The sequence below is a fragment of the Corvus moneduloides genome, chromosome 16 (assembly GCF_009650955.1).
Source record: "Corvus moneduloides isolate bCorMon1 chromosome 16, bCorMon1.pri, whole genome shotgun sequence".
Classification (NCBI taxonomy): Eukaryota; Metazoa; Chordata; class Aves; order Passeriformes; family Corvidae; genus Corvus; species Corvus moneduloides.
In genome coordinates, this window is record NC_045491.1 from 2,201,725 (window position 1) to 2,219,342 (window position 17,618).

General features: G+C 39.9%; 1 protein-coding gene across 2 annotated transcripts in view; it reads right to left on the reverse strand.

Moving 5' to 3' along the window:
* USP42 (ubiquitin specific peptidase 42) overlaps positions 1–17,618 on the reverse strand; it is an 18,180-nt gene continuing 562 nt past the window's right edge. Inside the window, exons 1-17 of one of the 2 annotated variants that reach the window (XM_032126315.1) lie at positions 17,365–17,479; positions 14,322–14,559; positions 13,366–13,566; positions 12,124–12,234; positions 11,858–11,960; positions 11,626–11,693; positions 11,392–11,462; positions 10,770–10,852; positions 9,349–9,460; positions 8,824–8,964; positions 8,521–8,621; positions 7,932–8,070; positions 6,560–7,288; positions 6,133–6,218; positions 3,905–5,401; positions 3,143–3,435; positions 1–1,108 (exon numbers count right to left, since the gene is read on the reverse strand). In XM_032126315.1, coding sequence (XP_031982206.1) covers positions 1,068–1,108; positions 3,143–3,435; positions 3,905–5,401; positions 6,133–6,218; positions 6,560–7,288; positions 7,932–8,070; positions 8,521–8,621; positions 8,824–8,964; positions 9,349–9,460; positions 10,770–10,852; positions 11,392–11,462; positions 11,626–11,693; positions 11,858–11,960; positions 12,124–12,234; positions 13,366–13,566; positions 14,322–14,550 — 4,005 coding nt within the window. In that variant the 5' untranslated portion in view covers positions 14,551–14,559; positions 17,365–17,479 and the 3' untranslated portion in view covers positions 1–1,067. Of the gene's footprint in view, positions 1,109–3,142; positions 3,436–3,904; positions 5,402–6,132; positions 6,219–6,559; positions 7,289–7,931; positions 8,071–8,520; positions 8,622–8,823; positions 8,965–9,348; positions 9,461–10,769; positions 10,853–11,391; positions 11,463–11,625; positions 11,694–11,857; positions 11,961–12,123; positions 12,235–13,365; positions 13,567–14,321; positions 14,560–17,364; positions 17,480–17,618 lie in introns of those variants that run through there. The other variant, XM_032126314.1, reaches the window with a different exon arrangement.

The following is a 17,618-nucleotide window of genomic DNA, read 5'->3' on the forward strand; positions in this document are numbered from 1 at the left end:
TCCATTTTAACTTTGCTGTATTTATATACTATATAAATTTTACATGCTATATATTTACAGTGGGGCAAGTGCTTTTTATCTTTAAAAAAACAAAGATCAAACTTTAGACATCTCTGAACAACACAGCTTGTATAAACCAGACAGATTATTCAGATGAACTGTATTTAATACAGGTTCCCCACTCATCTCCTGATGCAGGACCAGTGAATAATAAGTGCATCACAGTTTGATAGCATTTAATAATAAAAATAAAAATCACAGTATGAATTTGTCTGTAACTAGACACTTTAGAGAGACAAAACAGACAACTGAGACTTAAGACAAATGACAGTATATTAAGAAAATGTAATAAAAACATATGGAACAATATACAAATAGTCTTGAGAGATACATTCAGAACTGCATATTTGTTGTTTCACAATGCCGAAAACCAGAAGATTTTCTTCAGATCTTGAATATAACTCAAATGTGAAGTAAATTAGTTTCTAGTGTCAGACCACAGAAAAAAATGAAGCTCTTGCAAAACTTGTGAAGTTTTAAATAAGTCTTTAAATTAAATATACAGACTGTCAGTTGCAACTTTTATAATTCCTGGTCGCTCTTGCACCAGATGTCTTAACTTGGAGTAACATTACATGAATAACATAAAGTCAACCTGAGTCTGTAATTAAGCAGCATTTGAGATGGTCTATTCCAGGGCATTATCTCAGCACAGTGAGATATTTATGTGGTAATTTACAATGTTCAGCAGTTGTAAAAAGTTTTCACCCTTTTGGATTAGAAGTATATTTTAAAAAAGAAAGTCTCAAGTTAAAAACTAAAAAAAAGTTCTTATATGGTAAAATTCTGTACAGAAATGTTAAGCACCACTTATGACTGGATTTTGTCTTGATGGTAATTGATAATAAATTTTAAGTTTTGATGGTCAATATTGGTAATGTCAGGTTTGAAGGTAAGAAGTCGTTGAAGGTAAGAAGTCATTGGTTTTGATGATGAAAAGTTGTTGGTTTTGAAGGTGAAGGGTTGCTGGGGTTGGTGGTCAGAAGTCATTGGGGTTGGTGGTGGGTTCAGTCTGAGTATTGAAGGCTTTCATCAGTCAGCTCCACATCTGAAAGGCAAAAGGAAGCAAGGTCAGGCTCTGCTGGGACATTAAACAGAAAACTGTCTCGGGCTTGATTTCTAAAAGGCTCAAATCTTCCCCAGCTCCATCTGCTCCCTCAGTACAGGATCCAACCTCCTCACACACCAACTGCATCCCAGTTCTCAGCTAAGGCTGCTGAACAGGACAGAGCCACCTGCTTTAACAGCAAGTGCTGGACCTTGGCTGAATCAAATTTAATTTAAGGTCTGCCCAAACAGCATTGTTGTTTTAGTAACAATCTTGTGGTCAGGCTGACCAGATCTTAGCCACAAAGGCAGAGCCCTCAGAAATTTGCTGGAGAGGACATGTAGGAATGTAGGGAAGAACTGCTTCAAAGCTGCTCCTTCTCCCGTCCTGTGTGAATTTTTCTTAAACCACAACTCAGCACTAGCTGTTTTCATCCTTATTAATTCCTTCAAAATAACAGGAGTTGTGGTGAAAAGGCACAACCTCACAATTCCTCTTCAGTGGTTCCACGCCTGTCCCTACCTTGTTTGAGAGGTTCAATACTCTAAAAACACAGCCCAAGTGGCCTCTTTGGAAAGCAGCTTTCATTGTTCAGAGACTTCTGAGACCCATTAAAAAAAAAAAAAAACCAAAAAAACACTGACCTTCCAGAAGATGGAATTAACATCCATGCACTTGAGGAAATACTAAAATTCTCAAGACTTGAAAAAATTGCGTTTGCCAGCCCTCGTCTCCCCTCGAGTTGTGAGGGGCGAGTTGTGCAATGGACGAACGGCTCCCTCCCTGCACAGCCCAGCACCCCCAGTGCCCTGTGAGCACGGCAAGACCCTGAACTCCTCACTAAACCTGACTGGTTTGGAAAAACCCGAGTTTGCCATCTGCTGGCCAGAAAATCACTAAGGCCAAACCCCTACTGATCACAAGCATTTTGTTCTGTTTAGTTCCTGATTTATCAGCTCGATAACCTTTTAGTGCAATAAGGGTTATTTTGGACATGAGTATTATAAAATAAATCTCTTTTTACAACATTAGGATTTGAAAGACCTCAACTCAGTTCTTAAATTTTCCTTGTTAAAGAATAATGGATGAACAGTCAGCTTTCCCTCCTGACCATTAACCCAGTTCTTAAACCATGGGTAGGTATAAAACGTAGAAAATTTGACAATAAAATTTGCTTTTGGATAGTGAGCTGTCTTCTTCAGGGATTACTTCACTTATCTTCGAGTAAAATAGATAGCTGGGGGATTGTTTTGGTTTTTTATTAAAATAGATGGGTAACTGGAACTGGTTTATGTCAGATAATAGCCATTTAATAATATTTTATTTCTATAATAAACACTTCTGTTCAGCAAAAATTTCATGGGAGATGTTGTCAAGTTTGATTTTAGATGTTGAATTTGTTGCAGTATGCAATCATCTTCATTGCATAATTTTAGAGCTAATTAATTTAATTAATTGATCTACTGTGAGCCCAAGTTGAGATTATGACAAGCAACAGCTGAGAGCTCAGTGTAAATTTAGTCAGGCACACAAATTCATATTCAGGTTTTTTGTAAGAAGCACCAATCAGATTTTCTAAATATTAAAAACTGGGGAAGAGCTGTTTCCTCAGCCCACTTCTATGTATTGTTTAAGCCTATGCTAACAGAAAAACCCCACAACTGAATAAAACAATAGCAGGAATTTAACACTCTCCAGGTGTTTAATTGTGAAGTGTCCTCTGGAGGTTTGACAGCTGTGCTTAGGAGAAGGCAGAGCTACACCTGGACCAACAATATTTCAGTATCATCACCAACTTCTGTTACTCTGAGTGAGCAACCAGCACTGTTTCTATGCTCTGAACAGCTGAATGTGGTATTTTACTTAAATTACAGAATGGTTTGGGTTGGAAGGCATCTTAAAGATCATCTATTTCCAACCCCCTGCCACGATAGTGTTTGGAAGCCATGATAAAACCCAGGGATTTTATCACACAAGCATTTAAAGATGGTTATGAATAACCAGGAGTCCTGCCAGCATCCCAGGGCCCCTTACCTCTGACATACTCATTGGATGCCATGGAGCTGTATTTCTTGCTGTCACCTGCACCAGAAGGCTTCTCTTCCTTGTAGGGTTGTTTACTGCCCTGGTTTCTGTATTGCTCACATAAATGGTCATCTGGAGGATGGGATTCTTCCTTCTTCTCCCATGTTTTCTTCTGGAAACGAGGATCTAAATATTCCAATAAGTCTTTCAGTTTCCTGTCATGCTTCTTCTTTTTCTTCTTTTTCTTATGTTTGCGATTGTCATTGTCAAAGTGGAGCACAGAGCAATCCAAATCATAAAGTCTGAAGGAAACATGCAAGTTAGAAAAACAGATGTGGCACTTGATGTATATATGAAATGTTATTTATTTACCACAGGTGACGACTTGCAGAGTGTCTGCTACTTTGTGGTAATTTCTGCACATCTAACTTAATTTAGATGCAGCAACCTTAAGCCCTCAGAATGAAGGACAAGAGGTCCTGGTTTGTACACAAATCATTAACAGGCATATGGGGAATTAAAAAAAAAAATTAAAATTGTAACCTAACCAAGAACGGTGTGCAGATGTTATTCTGACTACATTGTCCAGCTCTAGTGTTCTAACACAATTCAGCAACATCTTTCCTATCTTCACTTGGCCAACCTAATGACATGATCCCGTCACATTATGACAGAAAAGTTACTTAGAAACAAGGAAAAAAAGGCAGACATGAGAAATACCCAGAAAATAATTAGGAAAAAATTGCTGATTATGCTGGAATCCTTGCTTACTTGTAATCCTTCTCTCGATGTTTATCTTTGGACTTCTTTTTCTTCTTGACCTTCTTATACTTTTTCATTCTTTGGTCATCCACCTTTCGGCATTTCTTTTCTATGTCACTTCCACTTTCTTCTTGGTGGGAGTATTTTCTTTTGCTATTTCTTAGTTTTTCTTTTTCATTTTCCCGGGAAGAGTCCTCAAAATTTGAGTGAGCTGACACTGGTGGAAGTGTGTGCCTTTCACGAGAGTATTTTTCCGAGTGCTGCTGAGGTACTGAACAGTGGTGGAAGTTTGCTCTGTGGCTGCTGAAGTGATGCACATCCTCCTCTCGGGAGAGTGTGCTGTGAGCCCATCTGCTTTTGCAATGATAATCCTTGTGTGACCTGCTGTAAGCTTGGCTCAATTTGTCATAGTCTTTATCACAATGAGAGGACTTCCTCTCCCTACCATCCCTTGTTCCATGGGAGGAATAATAATCATTGTAGTATCTGCATTTTTCCCATCTCCGTGGTTCATCTTGATAGTATCTTTCTCTAATCCAAGGTCTGTCTCCTTTGGAATAATAATACCTATTCCTGTCTGGATCTGTCCTTTCTCTGCTTCGGGATCTGTAACGAGAATATTTTCCTGAGCTCCTGCCATTACTGGGACTGTTTCTTTCATTGTGGGAGGATCTGTACTTGCTCTCACTGCAATACTCCTGCTTATGACGGCTTTGCTTGTTTGTTTCCATGCTGTGAGAGCTCCTCCTCCTGTGGGAATGATCATCTGGTTTGTTTCTGGTTTGCCTCTCCTTCTCCTCAGTGTCCGAGTTTTCTCTCTTCCTCCGGTAGTGCTCTTTGTCAGTTCTTTTAGAGTCGTGGATTTTTTTCTTATTTTTTTTCATATGTTTATCATCTTCTTCACATATTTTATTACTCAGTCCCTCATCTGCTCTAGAAAATTGACTTTCCAATACTTTATCCAGTTTTGTAATAGAGGAGTCATTAACGGGTGGTACCTCTACATAGTTATTAGAAATGTCCTTTGTATCTTGGCATTTATCTGTAATATCTAGAGATGCAAGTTTTTTAGAACTACATTCAATGTCAGGCTTTATAGAGGAAGTTTGCCCTAATTTCTCTTTGCTCTCAGGAGACCCTTTCATGTACAAAGGATTTTCTTTTGAAATGAGTTCAGGTTCCTTTGATCTTCTTAGTTTGTCTTTATCTCTGATGTCTTCAGACTCGCACTGCCCAAGGAATTCACCTTCAGTATCCAAGGATTTTTTCCTAACCTTGTGCTGACCATTAATATTGAGATGTGCATTATCAGCTTTTGTTATAATACTTTCAGCAACTTCTTCTTTGGTAAAAACAGTTTCAGAATCTGATTGAGTAAAAAGTTTCTCAACGTCACAGCTGAAGTTGGAAGAAACCTTCCTGGAATCTTCATAGGCAAACAGTGCTTCCATCACTACAGTTTCCATAAGACCATCATTGTCAGAAGATTTCTGAGATCCAGAGACACTGCATAAAAACAAAAACATATGTTTAACTTAAAAAATTCCATGTAAAAGATATTAGGAGTAAAATCTCCTAAAGTAAAAAAAAAGAAATAAAATAAAAAAGAAATAAAAAGGTGGCTAATGCAAAACTCTGAAAGACATTGTCCTTAGAAAACTATTCTTACACCTCCCTCTGCTCCCATGGAGAGTTTTTCTTTTCTCAATTCTTCAAGTCTTGCCTTGAAAAACCCACCATTTTTAGGCATTTTTCAAATAACACACAAGCAAAATTGAGAGAAAATCCCCGTTTTAATTAGAAACCCCAACACATCCATCTCCTTCCACTTGCAGCTCTGAATCATATCAGTAGCCAGAAGAGTGATATTTGCTCTCCCCCCAATTAGAAAAAAGGTAAACACACAGATCTCCCACTCTCTCCCAAACGGGAGAACAGATTGTGGGAATTTACATTCACTCATCCTAGGATGCAAAAAAGGGAAAGAGGAATAGAAAAGTATTCCAGACAATGGAAGAAAAACGTAAAAACATCCTGTGAAAGTTTTACAGGAGTGAAACTGTCTGCCTGTATTTAGTATCAGAATAATGTGTGCCCAGTGCTGATGTTTGCAATACCACATGTACAGTGTGGAATTCTCTGTACTGAAGTAAATCTCTTAAGTAGTGTTAGTAGAGGGGTAAAATAATAATAAACTTGTACGAAATCTTGTTTTAATCAGTGTGTACTCATTTTACCTTTTTTCCTCTGACAAGCTGTTCAACTGGCTGTATGTAAGAGATTCTAAGATACCTTGAGGATCTGGTGACAAAGCTTTAGGCATCTACAATTAAAACACAGAAGTTAACAATCAGAAAGAAAAAGCTATTTTTAGTAGAAAACTACTGTTGTTGACAAACTTCCAACATCAGATGTTAAACAAGATCACACTGAGCTACCTGCACTACTCCCACTTTACACATCATCCCCCACTTCGCTCAAAAATGTATTTTATGAAACTTATGAAGTCTTCTCTCCCTGAACTTCTCTTATGTTGACATATGTCATGTGGCAGCTCAGCTCTGCAAATTCAGTGGGATAACAGCACAAAGGGTTAGAATGTAGTGCTCATGAATATTGAATATATCACAGGTGAGGAAGTCCAGAGGAACAAACGTAACTCACCATTTCAAGCACTCCATTTGCTTTAGAGAAGAAAATCTCAGAAGGTTTAACGGGTTGGACTTGGCAAGTGGAATCATCAAGTTTCAGTCCATTTTCTTTATATTCATTATCTAAACTAATAGCACCATTTAAGGAATCAATTTTTGGCAGCTCATGTTGGGATCTTTCTTCAGCATTCTGACAGGACGAATGGGAATTATGCAATGTACGGACCACCTTCCCAATCAGAATTCCATTGGAAGATATGACGTTGCAATTCCTTTTAAACAAGCCCTTGGACTCCTCGGATTTTCCTGAAGGTTCTGCACCGTATGGGACTGTGTTATCAGAACAGAGCTTAGGGTTTCCATTCACTGCTGGCTCAACAAAGATTTCATCAGGAACCTCCTGCTTGGAGACATTAGTAGCAACTGACACTGTGGCTAGGTTTGAGGTAGGCTCTGCTGCGGAAGAGTTTGTAATTGTGGCTGAAGGAAGGGGCTTCAGATCCTCCTCCTCCACAGCACTGCTCGGACACTCCGCCTGCGACACCGTCTGGCGTGAGGGCAGCTTGTTGTGAATACTGATCGTGATCTTCTGGGGCTTTGAAGGGTCTGTCATTGAAGGCCTGGAAATTGCCCAGTTTTGAACACAAGCTGTTGGTGGAGCTGAAGACGGCCTTTTTACAGCAACACCAACAGTACTGGGATCCTCTTTCAAGGGTCCATTTCCATTTAAGCGACTGGAACTCTGGATTTAATGAGATTGTAAGATGGACATGTTCAAACACAGCATTGCAAGGTTTACAACACTGAATTCTCACGCTAAATAGTTCTACAGATTGCCTCAACACCTAAGAAGAAACCTCATCTCCCTTCCAATATAACTGCAAGTCCAACAAGTGTGTGTAAATCCTGCTTTTGGTATCAAATGAGCATCAGTTTTGACACCCACCCAAACAACTTAACATTGACTAAAGCTATCCCAAAAATATTTATTTTCCTTTTAAAACATTCTCTGACAACACTGGAATGATTCTGCTGGTACCCAGGAACAAGACAATTTTTCTTCTATCACTGTCTCAACTAAAGTGACAGTGATAGGGACGGGGCTTTTACTTTGTAAATTTAAATTATTTAGGCATTAATAGACGACTTAAATTGTCTCGAGCACAGCTCTCAGTGCTTTAGAAAGCTGAGCTGGAAGGGTAAAGTAACAAAGTGGCAAGGCTGCACAATTTAGGATTAGCTACTGTTTGAATAACTCTGGCTCCAGCATGAGAGCCGTGAAAAAACCTGCAGTGTGGAAGGGAAGAAAAAACTCAAAAAAAACCCCCAACCCCACATGAAAACCCACCATAATTTGGTGCTATAATCTGCCCTGCTCCAGTTACCTTGATCATGTGAGGAGGAAGGCGTGGCCCCATAAATGCAGCCTGCTTGCTGTTGGCTCCGCGCTGGCCGAGGAAGGTGCGGGGGTAGGACGGCGCGGGCAGGTAAAAGGCTCGCTCGCCCAGCGTCAGATCGTAGCGCCTTGGGAGACAAGGGCACCTCAGCTCAGAGCTTTGCTTTCAGCCTGTCCCTGGATTAAACCCCACCCTATAATCTCACAGGAACAGTGTATATGACATGAGAGACACATGAGGAAGATTTAGCCAAGACTACAAACTGAAGATTAGATAATAGTCCTCCTACAATGACTTCCCAGAGCAATGCTTCAGCCTCACACCATCTATGGCCATGATTTCTCCTTTTTTCTAAGGTGGCCAGCTACAGAGAGCAGATATAATGCAGTGTACCCAAGAGCAGAAGTTTAATGTCAAGCAACGAGAGATAATAAATGACATGGGGAATTTCCACTTTGACAGAAGTATACAAACAATAATATTTTCCTAGGGTGAAAAGAAAAAGACTTGAACACAAGAAAAGTATCAACAACTTCATAGTAAAAATATCGTGAGCACAACTGGTGTTTGTTATTACCTGATATAAAAAAGTACATAAGCTTGCTGATTGAGAACTGTTTTGATATCAGAAAGCTCTACTGAGGCATCATTCATTCGGTACCAAAGTCCATTACCAGCCTGCAAACAAAGACAGAACAACTTCAGATGAATTGCATGCGTTCCAAAGGACATCACAGATAGAGCACTACAGAACAAAGCACACCAAAGCAAACAAAGCACATGATGCAATGTTTTCCCCGAAAGCCAGTGGTTACCAGTAACATTTTGATTTCTTTGCCAGCATATATTTTACCCTGCTAGAAGTTGAGCTGACACCTACCTTTATGAAGCAGAGATAGTGTCCAGCATTACAGTTGAAGCCACTATGTACAAGAACTGCATATAAAGCATAGATGAGGGGCTCTCCAATGGATTGGGACATATATGCTCGAAGATCCAAATATTCAGGGTATTTTACATCCTAAACACAGACAAAGATTCAAACATTATCCTGAAATACTTCAGAGAACAGCCTGAAAAAAACATTTCTACAAACACAGACTAGGGACTTACATATTTTTCGATTCACTTAAAAATGCCTATTCTCAGAAACAACATTTAATAACTTAACTGCAGGGAGCTATTTTCTACAGAATTAGCTCTTTAAGGGTAAGGTATGTTCTTATGGTCACACAGGAACTTTATCACAATTAAAAAAGAAAGAAGCAGCCACTGCTGCTAAGTTGTTGTATCGATTTCTCTTACAGGTACTGCCTGAAAATGTGAACAACTTTAAAATGAGTATTCATCTTTGGGAAACGTCCCATTCTGAGAAGATAAAGTAGCATTCCAGCTACAAACATACCTTGTTGATCTTTCCACCTGTAAAATTTGCAAATCTTTTCAGTGATATTGTGAGAACATTGGAAGAGCGATGTATCGTGTATCTCTTTGATGCTGGGACCATCTTTTTACACCTTTAAAACAAGCACAGACATATTTTTAACAGTATATTCTTTTCTCACCCAGAAGTCAAACAAGTTTTCATCTCTCACACATGCTTATGCTATTTGAATGATATTTGTTTGTGTAATATGTTAGATCTTTTCTTAAATCCATAAACTGCATTTCAGCTTTGTTAAGAGAGAGAAGATAGGACATTAGAGACAGCTCTACAGAACAAGGAATAAAGGATTTAGGACATTATCTCTTGATAGCCAAATAAATGTCTGAACATGCATCTTTCTTATGCCAAAAAGGTAAGGCTGTAAAAAATGTAAACAAAAATCACTGGAAGGAAACAGTCAGCCATGCTGCAAAGAGGCAGACACTGGACAATATTGAGTTTTCTTGAACTGAGGTTGCCTGGAAAGACACTGAAACCCTCTGCAGTCTTTCAAAACAAAATTGGTAATTTTGTATGTTGCACTGCACACTCAAAGGAGGTACAGACTAAGTCCTGAAATGCAACAATCAGCATAAAGACTGAAATATGTCACTTTACATTGTGAAGAAAAATACTGCTGAGAGCTAACAAACAGAAAGAATTTAATAGCCTCTTTTCAAACTGATGTCAAAATACAAGGCACAGAATTCCAAACTGATAGTGAAAGCCAGTGTAAAAAAAAGACCCACCCAGAATACAAAAAAAAAAGGTGGTTTATAAAATTCTGTAACCTGTATTTAGAAACAAAATTTTCAGGCAGTAGTCTTTATTAGAAAAAATAATGGTAGAAAACAAAAAGGAAACTGAAAAGTAATATAATAGCTTGCCTGCAATGGAAATGACATTGTATGTATACCAAACCTTTCTTTTCAAACTCACAAAAAGACTAAAGCTTCTGGGTTTATGTGTGACTAAGCTGGTGTTGCCTCCCACCCCAAATCCTTGTCCATGGCCCTGTGCTCCAGCTCACCACTTCTTATCAGACACGCCTTTTAACTTCCAGCCATGAGTATTTTAGTGTGCAACTTCACCCTTAGGAAGGCTGACAAGCCCCAGTACAGACAACATTAGGAACAAAAGTCTAATGTGAGCAACACAATTCTTATAACATATTTCCAAATATTCAAACAGAAACATTAAAGTTACTCACTTAGAAACAAGTGCATTATTTTCCAAGGTTTGAATGATTTCAGTATATTAGTTGTATAAACAAAACTAAATGAAACAGCAAGCCATGTCTGTCTCAATGGTAAACAAAGTCAAGAGATAACTTATCCTCCAAGTCATGCACTGCATTAAACGTGTATCTTTTATTAAAGTGTAATTAATAATAATCTTACTTGCTACACTTATAGCTATTTTCACCGTCCAGTTGTTCTGGTTTCACAAATTGTTCTAGAGCTCTGGTGACAGATGTAACTGCCTGGATGAGTAAGAAAGTAGAGCACTAAGTCACAAGAAATGCAAAATTTCAAGCACTTACAAGCACTATACAAGAGAACCTTGCTAGTTCATACTTAAGTGACCTATTGTGAACAGCAAACACTGTGAAGGAGGAGACAGAAACAGAATTCATTGAGCCTTTACCTCATTTGAAAATGATCCTACTTCAAAATAAATAAATTTTGCAGTGCCAGACAATATCTGTGGTATGCTTTGGCACCAATAATGAGAACAATCAAACCCATCAGTCTGACAATAGATGTATATTGAAGTAGAATAATTGAGAAGTATGATTGTATCACTGTTTGTGTAGACATAATTATTATTTTTCCAGCTTAAATCCAATCCAAACACAGAGAGCATTTCCACGGCTTCCACAGAATAACAAAGTCCAACCCACCCACATCCACCACCAAGTTCTTTTGTTTCAACAAGATACGTTTTTAAGGAAAATGACTTTATTTTATGAAGCTCTATAGGCCTTTCCACATCTCAACCCATGCTCACAAAACATCTTACCTTTATATCCAAAGTAACGTCGAGAAATGGCTCGTACGTATCCGACACTGCTTTGCAGTTCAAGCACTTTACTGGAAACAAAATACAAATGCTTAACATCATGTGAATGAGACTAACTGCATGAATTTAAATTATTAGTACACATTACTTTAGTCAAACTAAAAATTCCTTTGCTACAGGCAGACAAAAAGACACAGATCAGTTCGGAAGACAGTAGATTTTTTTAAAAAGTACCTCGAGATCTTAGATATCCTCCAAATATTTGATAAATAAGCGTGGTGGCTTGAGAAGATCTGTCTAACCTGGAAATAAATTAGAGTCAGACCTCAGAAGACTGAAAGCACAGTTAACTCCGCAAACAATTTTTGGTTTTATGAAAACCAAGGACATAGATTTTAATTCATGATAGTAATTAAAGTAGTAAGAGGGGCTAAGAAACATTTAAATTTAATTAGTTTATGCTTACTTGGTGCTTCCATTCAAGCAAGCTTTCTGTAAAGCATCAACAGTGAAGCATAAGAATTCATGTGCATCCTCTTGACTGCCAAAATGGAAATGTTTTCCTATTCCTAATAAATAAGAAGGTTATTATATATTTATTTCTTATAGAATGAAAGAAAACACAGATTTCTAAAATATCTCTTCTTTAAAGTATCAGAATTATTTATATGCATCAAATAACTCTTTGAAAAACTAAAAACAAAACAAAGAAAATAAAGCTATACTACTTACTTTTAAGGCCATTGATAACAGACGTAGGTTTGATGGCATTATTAGAGCAACACAGGACCTGGTTGATGTGACTTTCCATTGTGCACATCATACAGAATCCTTCTACATGACCTAGACAGTGAAAGAAGACAGCATCCCATTCCAGTCAAATTTGCATCTTTTCAGCAATGTATATTTGACTGATTCCAGTCAAATGTACATTGCTAAAAACAAACCCACCCCAAAATAATAATAATCTAAGTTGTGGGTGCAATGTCCACTCTCTGTGTTACATTCCCTTCTCCTAAGGTGTCAATATCCCAACAGTTTTGTGGCATTTTAATATGCAGAACTGTACAGAATAAAACTCTTAGAATCACAGACCAGGCTGCTCAAAGCCCCATCCAACCTGGCCTGGAACACTCCCAGTGGAAGGTGTCCCTGCCCATGGCAGGGGATTGGAACTAAATCATTTTGAAGGTTCCTTCCAGCCCAAACCATTCTACGATTCTGAATGGAAATAATTTTCATATGGGAACAAAATGCAATCAAACTTCTAGGAATACACATTAAGATACCATACTAGAAAGCACAGAGGTGCCTTAGGAAAAAACCACATTTATGGATATAAAAAGAAGCTGCCCTAGGCTTAAATAAATTCAAGTAGAAAAACAAAATTCAAAGAACACGAATTCCAGCATTTAAAAAACACAAACTTAATTATTTAGATTAAAATCAGCCTAAATTTTAATCCAGCCCCATCCCAAATTTCTATTTGGGTTCATATTAGTTTGTAGCGCTCTCTAGAATGTTTGGGTTTTTTAATGGGTCAACATTGAACACACAATTTATCACAGTATTAGTGCACTGCAGTATCTCAGCTGTGAACACTAAGAATCTTCAACGCCAGCATCCTAAATTTTACCACCTTTCCACCAGCAGGAAGCCCAAATGCCAAATGTTCATCAAATGCCTTACTTTACAATGTACTTTATTATTCACATGAAGCAAGAAATGATCTTTTCTTTAAGTTTTACCGTGGCACATTAAATTAACAAATTCACTTTATATGCCTCCTATAATTCTGAGCTTCCTGTTAGCAGAATCATAGAACCATTTAGGCTGAAAAAGACCTTTAAGATCATGTGCAAAACCTGCTTCTACAGGCAAAACAGGACAACTAAGAATTTTCTTCACAGAGCCACTGTTTTTCTTTCACCTCTGGAGCTGTCCAACAGATTTATAGTGTTAGAAAGTACTCACATGACTTGGTGTGCTCAAGAGAAAGCATGTAATTGGCAAGAGGAGGCGTGTAGGTCAAACACTGGAGAGTAGAATTAAGGAAACATGTGTTGCCGAGGTTCTGCAGCCCAACTCCAACACTTTGTGTTTGTTGCCAATCCATACAGATTTTCTCAGGTGGAAAAAGAATTCTTTGTGGCGGAGCAATCCCATCATTAACAACTGCAAGAAAACTTTCTTTTAGAAAGAGTTGTATTGGTTTTGTTTTAAAGCAGGTATTTAAAAGGTAGGTTTCTGCAGGAGCAGCCTGAAGAACCAGCTCTACTCCAAAACACAGCAACACACGATGCACAGCTTTAACACTGCCACGTGAATTTGCTGGTCAACACACTGTTTGGGACAACAATTTATTAATCTGTTTTAATTCTTCTAATGCAAGACAAACTACCACTCTATTTTAGTACCTGGTTTCTTTGTATCTATATCCTTTAATCTCTTTATTAATTAAATTACTGGTTTTTTCCTTATTGTAACTTCAACCACAAACTTACACTTGTGGTTACACAGTAAGAAGAACTCAGACGGACAAGCAAGTACAGAAAGTAACCCTACAAATATCAAATCTCTTCCTGGGCAGTGTTATTATTCAAAGACTTGTGAATAATGGAAGCCATGAATGGTAAAATGTACTTTTCTCTCCAGAACAGAAGAGACCTAGGTACATCTGTGCACTATGAAAAGCTCCCCTTATTTGATTATACATAAATAAAAAATACTTTACAAATCAATTGTAAATAGATAAAACCAAGTTCTGCAACACCTATCCCTGCAGCTGCCTCAGGGGATGCACAGAATTGAAGTCTATGGCTGAACTCTTGATTCATTGTGGGCCCATTTTATAGCAATGCAACAACTAAAATCTGCTTCTACTTTGGTTTTGTTTTTAAGAAAAAGGAGGGAGGACAAAAGACACTTACCTAGATCTCTTTGGGCAAAAGGCTTTGATTTTTGAGATGATCTACAATAAATATGCCCCCCAGGACCTTTGTCCACAGAGACTTTGTTTGGATCTTCTGTAGGAGGTACCCGGCCCAAACTTGCAGTGCGTGATGTCATTTTTTTAGTACGGGGTTTCATAGATTTGTCAGACCGTCTTGAGGAAGATTTTTTAGACTTTGAAGATTTTGGCTTGTTAACTATGGTCATTGTTCATATCTGTAACAAGGCAAAAGTTCAGTTTGGCATAAGAATGTCCAAAATATTCCAGAAAGGAAAGACTAAGAGAGATCCTGTCACTTAGCCTCAAAGAACTTGAAGAATTGAACAGCTAAAAGTGATTACAAACAAAGGAACAAACCCAAAACTAAAAAAAAAAAAAAAAAAAAAAAAATTCCACCCAACACACAACTAAACGCACAAAGTAGCATTTTCCATCAAAACTGTATCAATGTTGCTTTTAACTTCTGCTGAGCTAATGACTGATGGGATTTCTTACACTTTCATGGGGTTTTAAACCACTATAGCTACCAAGACCTCCTTCCTAAAAGAAGCTGTGAGCAGTGGAACAATCACATGCCGGCCTGTTGAGATCCAGCAGGAATTGTCTGGCCAACATGCTCTCACTCCTGGGAACCACACACCCCGGATGACACAGAGGATGGGATATAGCTCAGAAATCTTGGGAAAGGAGAGCAAGAAAACACTTGCAAATTTATTTCCACCTGGGTTTCTTCTGCCCTTCCAAGAAGTATTTGTTTGGATACAATTTTGGCAGCACTCCTTGCGATATTTTGCAGCCATCACATTTACAATGCTTACTTATCAACCAAGAAGTTGAATTAAAAAGTATCTTTTTCAGTTCTAGTTACGTGAAACTATTTTACCAGGGAAAAACAAAAGAGGAACGTAAACTATAAAAAGAAAATGATGAATGCAAAAGAAAGCAAAAGAAATCCTCAGCCCTCAAGAATAAAGGCAACAACTGATATTAAGGCCTTTATAAAATGCTGATTATGTTTCAAGATGGTACCTCTTTAAATATGTGTCATTGTGTGTGCATAGTAAGCTGCTTAATAATTACATGATCAACTATCAACTCCTATATATGAATTTTTACTACTATCGTACTATATCATGTAGGGCCTTTTTAAGTTTAGGGAAACTATAAACTTAACTGAGGGTTTAAAGTATAACCTGCTTTGTAATCCTGAAATAACTGAGAGAACAAAGCATGAAGCACTTCAGATTCATAGCACAACTTGATTGCTAATGATAAAATTTTGGGTAGATGAAACAAAGCAAGTAAATCAGAGAACTTCTAGGCCCACAAAAGACAAATGATGTGTGGAGCCTTTAATTAGATTTTCCCCCTCTAAATTTTCAATTCCGAATCTACTCTGTGCACACTTTCCATTTTAGAGATGATAATACACAAAAAAAATGAAAATATACTAATTTTACTGAAAAAATAGGACATCCTTTTCCATTTGAAAGACTAAGATGACAGTTCTTGGGCTCAGTGATTTTCAGGTAAGATCCAGACTTCAAATTGCAGATACCAGTGACATCTCCTTTTCCTGATGGAAAGGGAAGGGGTTCCAACATCATATTTAAAACTCGTTTGCAAGACAAAAACCAGAATCAAGACTGCAGTGAAAAGCAATCAGAAGAATATTATCACAAACAGGCTTTGGCCTTATTCTGACCAATGAGGGATGCCTCATGTACTTTTAAACTTATTTTTGACAACCGAGTAGCACACTACCAGATATCAAACAGTAAGACACCTGCAAATATCAATGGATGTCAAGAATAACTCAGATCCACCACTTTTAAAAAATGTCAATATAACTAATTTGGATATAACATCTCTGTGATGAAGTAGCACAAAAATTACAAAAGATATTCTTCCTCTCCCGCTATTCAATGCGTGTACAGGTTCTGTTCCTGTACCACTGCTGAACATAAATGCACATTGCCGTGTGTATTGAGCGTTTTTTCCCCGTGCTATTCCCATAACAGACTTCTCCCAGTATGATACTGAAACAGAACAAACAGTTGCTTTCCTCCCATTTGGAGTGTTGCATCAGGGTTGTTTAGACTCTTTTTTCGCAGTCTCATCACAACACGCATCAGTTACGACTTGGATCTAAGTATTTATGTTTGGTCTCCGCTTTGCATACAATAAATCACAGCTGAGGAGGGTTTTAGACAAGATCCCGTTCACAGAACCGCGTTCAGCCAGGGAGCATGATTGCGCCTTTATCTCAGTACAAACCAAACGTTTCCAGCAGAGAGTGTAAAAAAACAAGAGCGGCACACGGCAACGCCGAGGCACAAACAAGAAGCAGGAGGCAACTACTCCAGCAGAAGCCCAGGCAGAGCCACCTCGCTACATCACCGCACACGCCGCCGGGAGCAAAACAACCCGGGGCAGTGCGGAACACAAACACACACCCCCCGCGCTGCTGTTACTTTAGTTACAAAATGAAAGGCAGCAGAGGCAAAAGTAATTAATGAGTTTACCCTTGCTCAGCAGGCGGCGGGGAGCGCCCGGCGCGGGACAGCTCCGCGCTGCGTGTCCCGGGGCCGCTGGTTGTGGCGGGACCGAGCCCGGCGCCGTGAGCGCCTCGCTCCGGGCGGCCCCGAGCCCCGGGACCCCGCTCACAACCGACCCGCCCGCCCCGGTACCGCCAGCGCCAAGCCCGCGGCACCGACCCGGCTTCCCCCGCTCTGCCTTTCGGAAGAGTCCCGGTTCCCGAAAACGTTGTGACACCGACAGTAAAAGGCCGCTGGCAGGGGCAGGGACGGGCACCGCAAGCAACATGTCCGCGCTCAGCGCGGCAAGAGCCCAAACACACACAAAACAAAACCCACTCCGACACGCAGGCGAGGAGTGCCGGGAACCGGCCCTGAGCGAGCCCCCGCCTCGCCCTTCTTCGTCACACCGCACACCCGCCAGACCCCCCAGCCCCGCGGCTCCCCGCCCGTGCCGTGCCCGCCTCCCGGCCCCGCGCTGACCTGTCCGGGCCCGCGTCCCATCCCGGCCCGGGGGCAGGACCGCGGCGGCGGCGCCCAACGGCGGCTCCGTGCCCATGGCAACGCGGAGGGGGGGGAGAGGGGGGCGGCGAACCTAGCGCGGAGCCCCCCGGGCACGGGGCGGAGGGGCCGCGGGAGCCGCCACCGCCGCGCCGAGCGGGAACAACGCGGGGCCAGGCGGGGCACAGCGCCGCTCCCGCCGCGGGACGCGGGGCCGGGGCGTCCCGGCCGCCCTC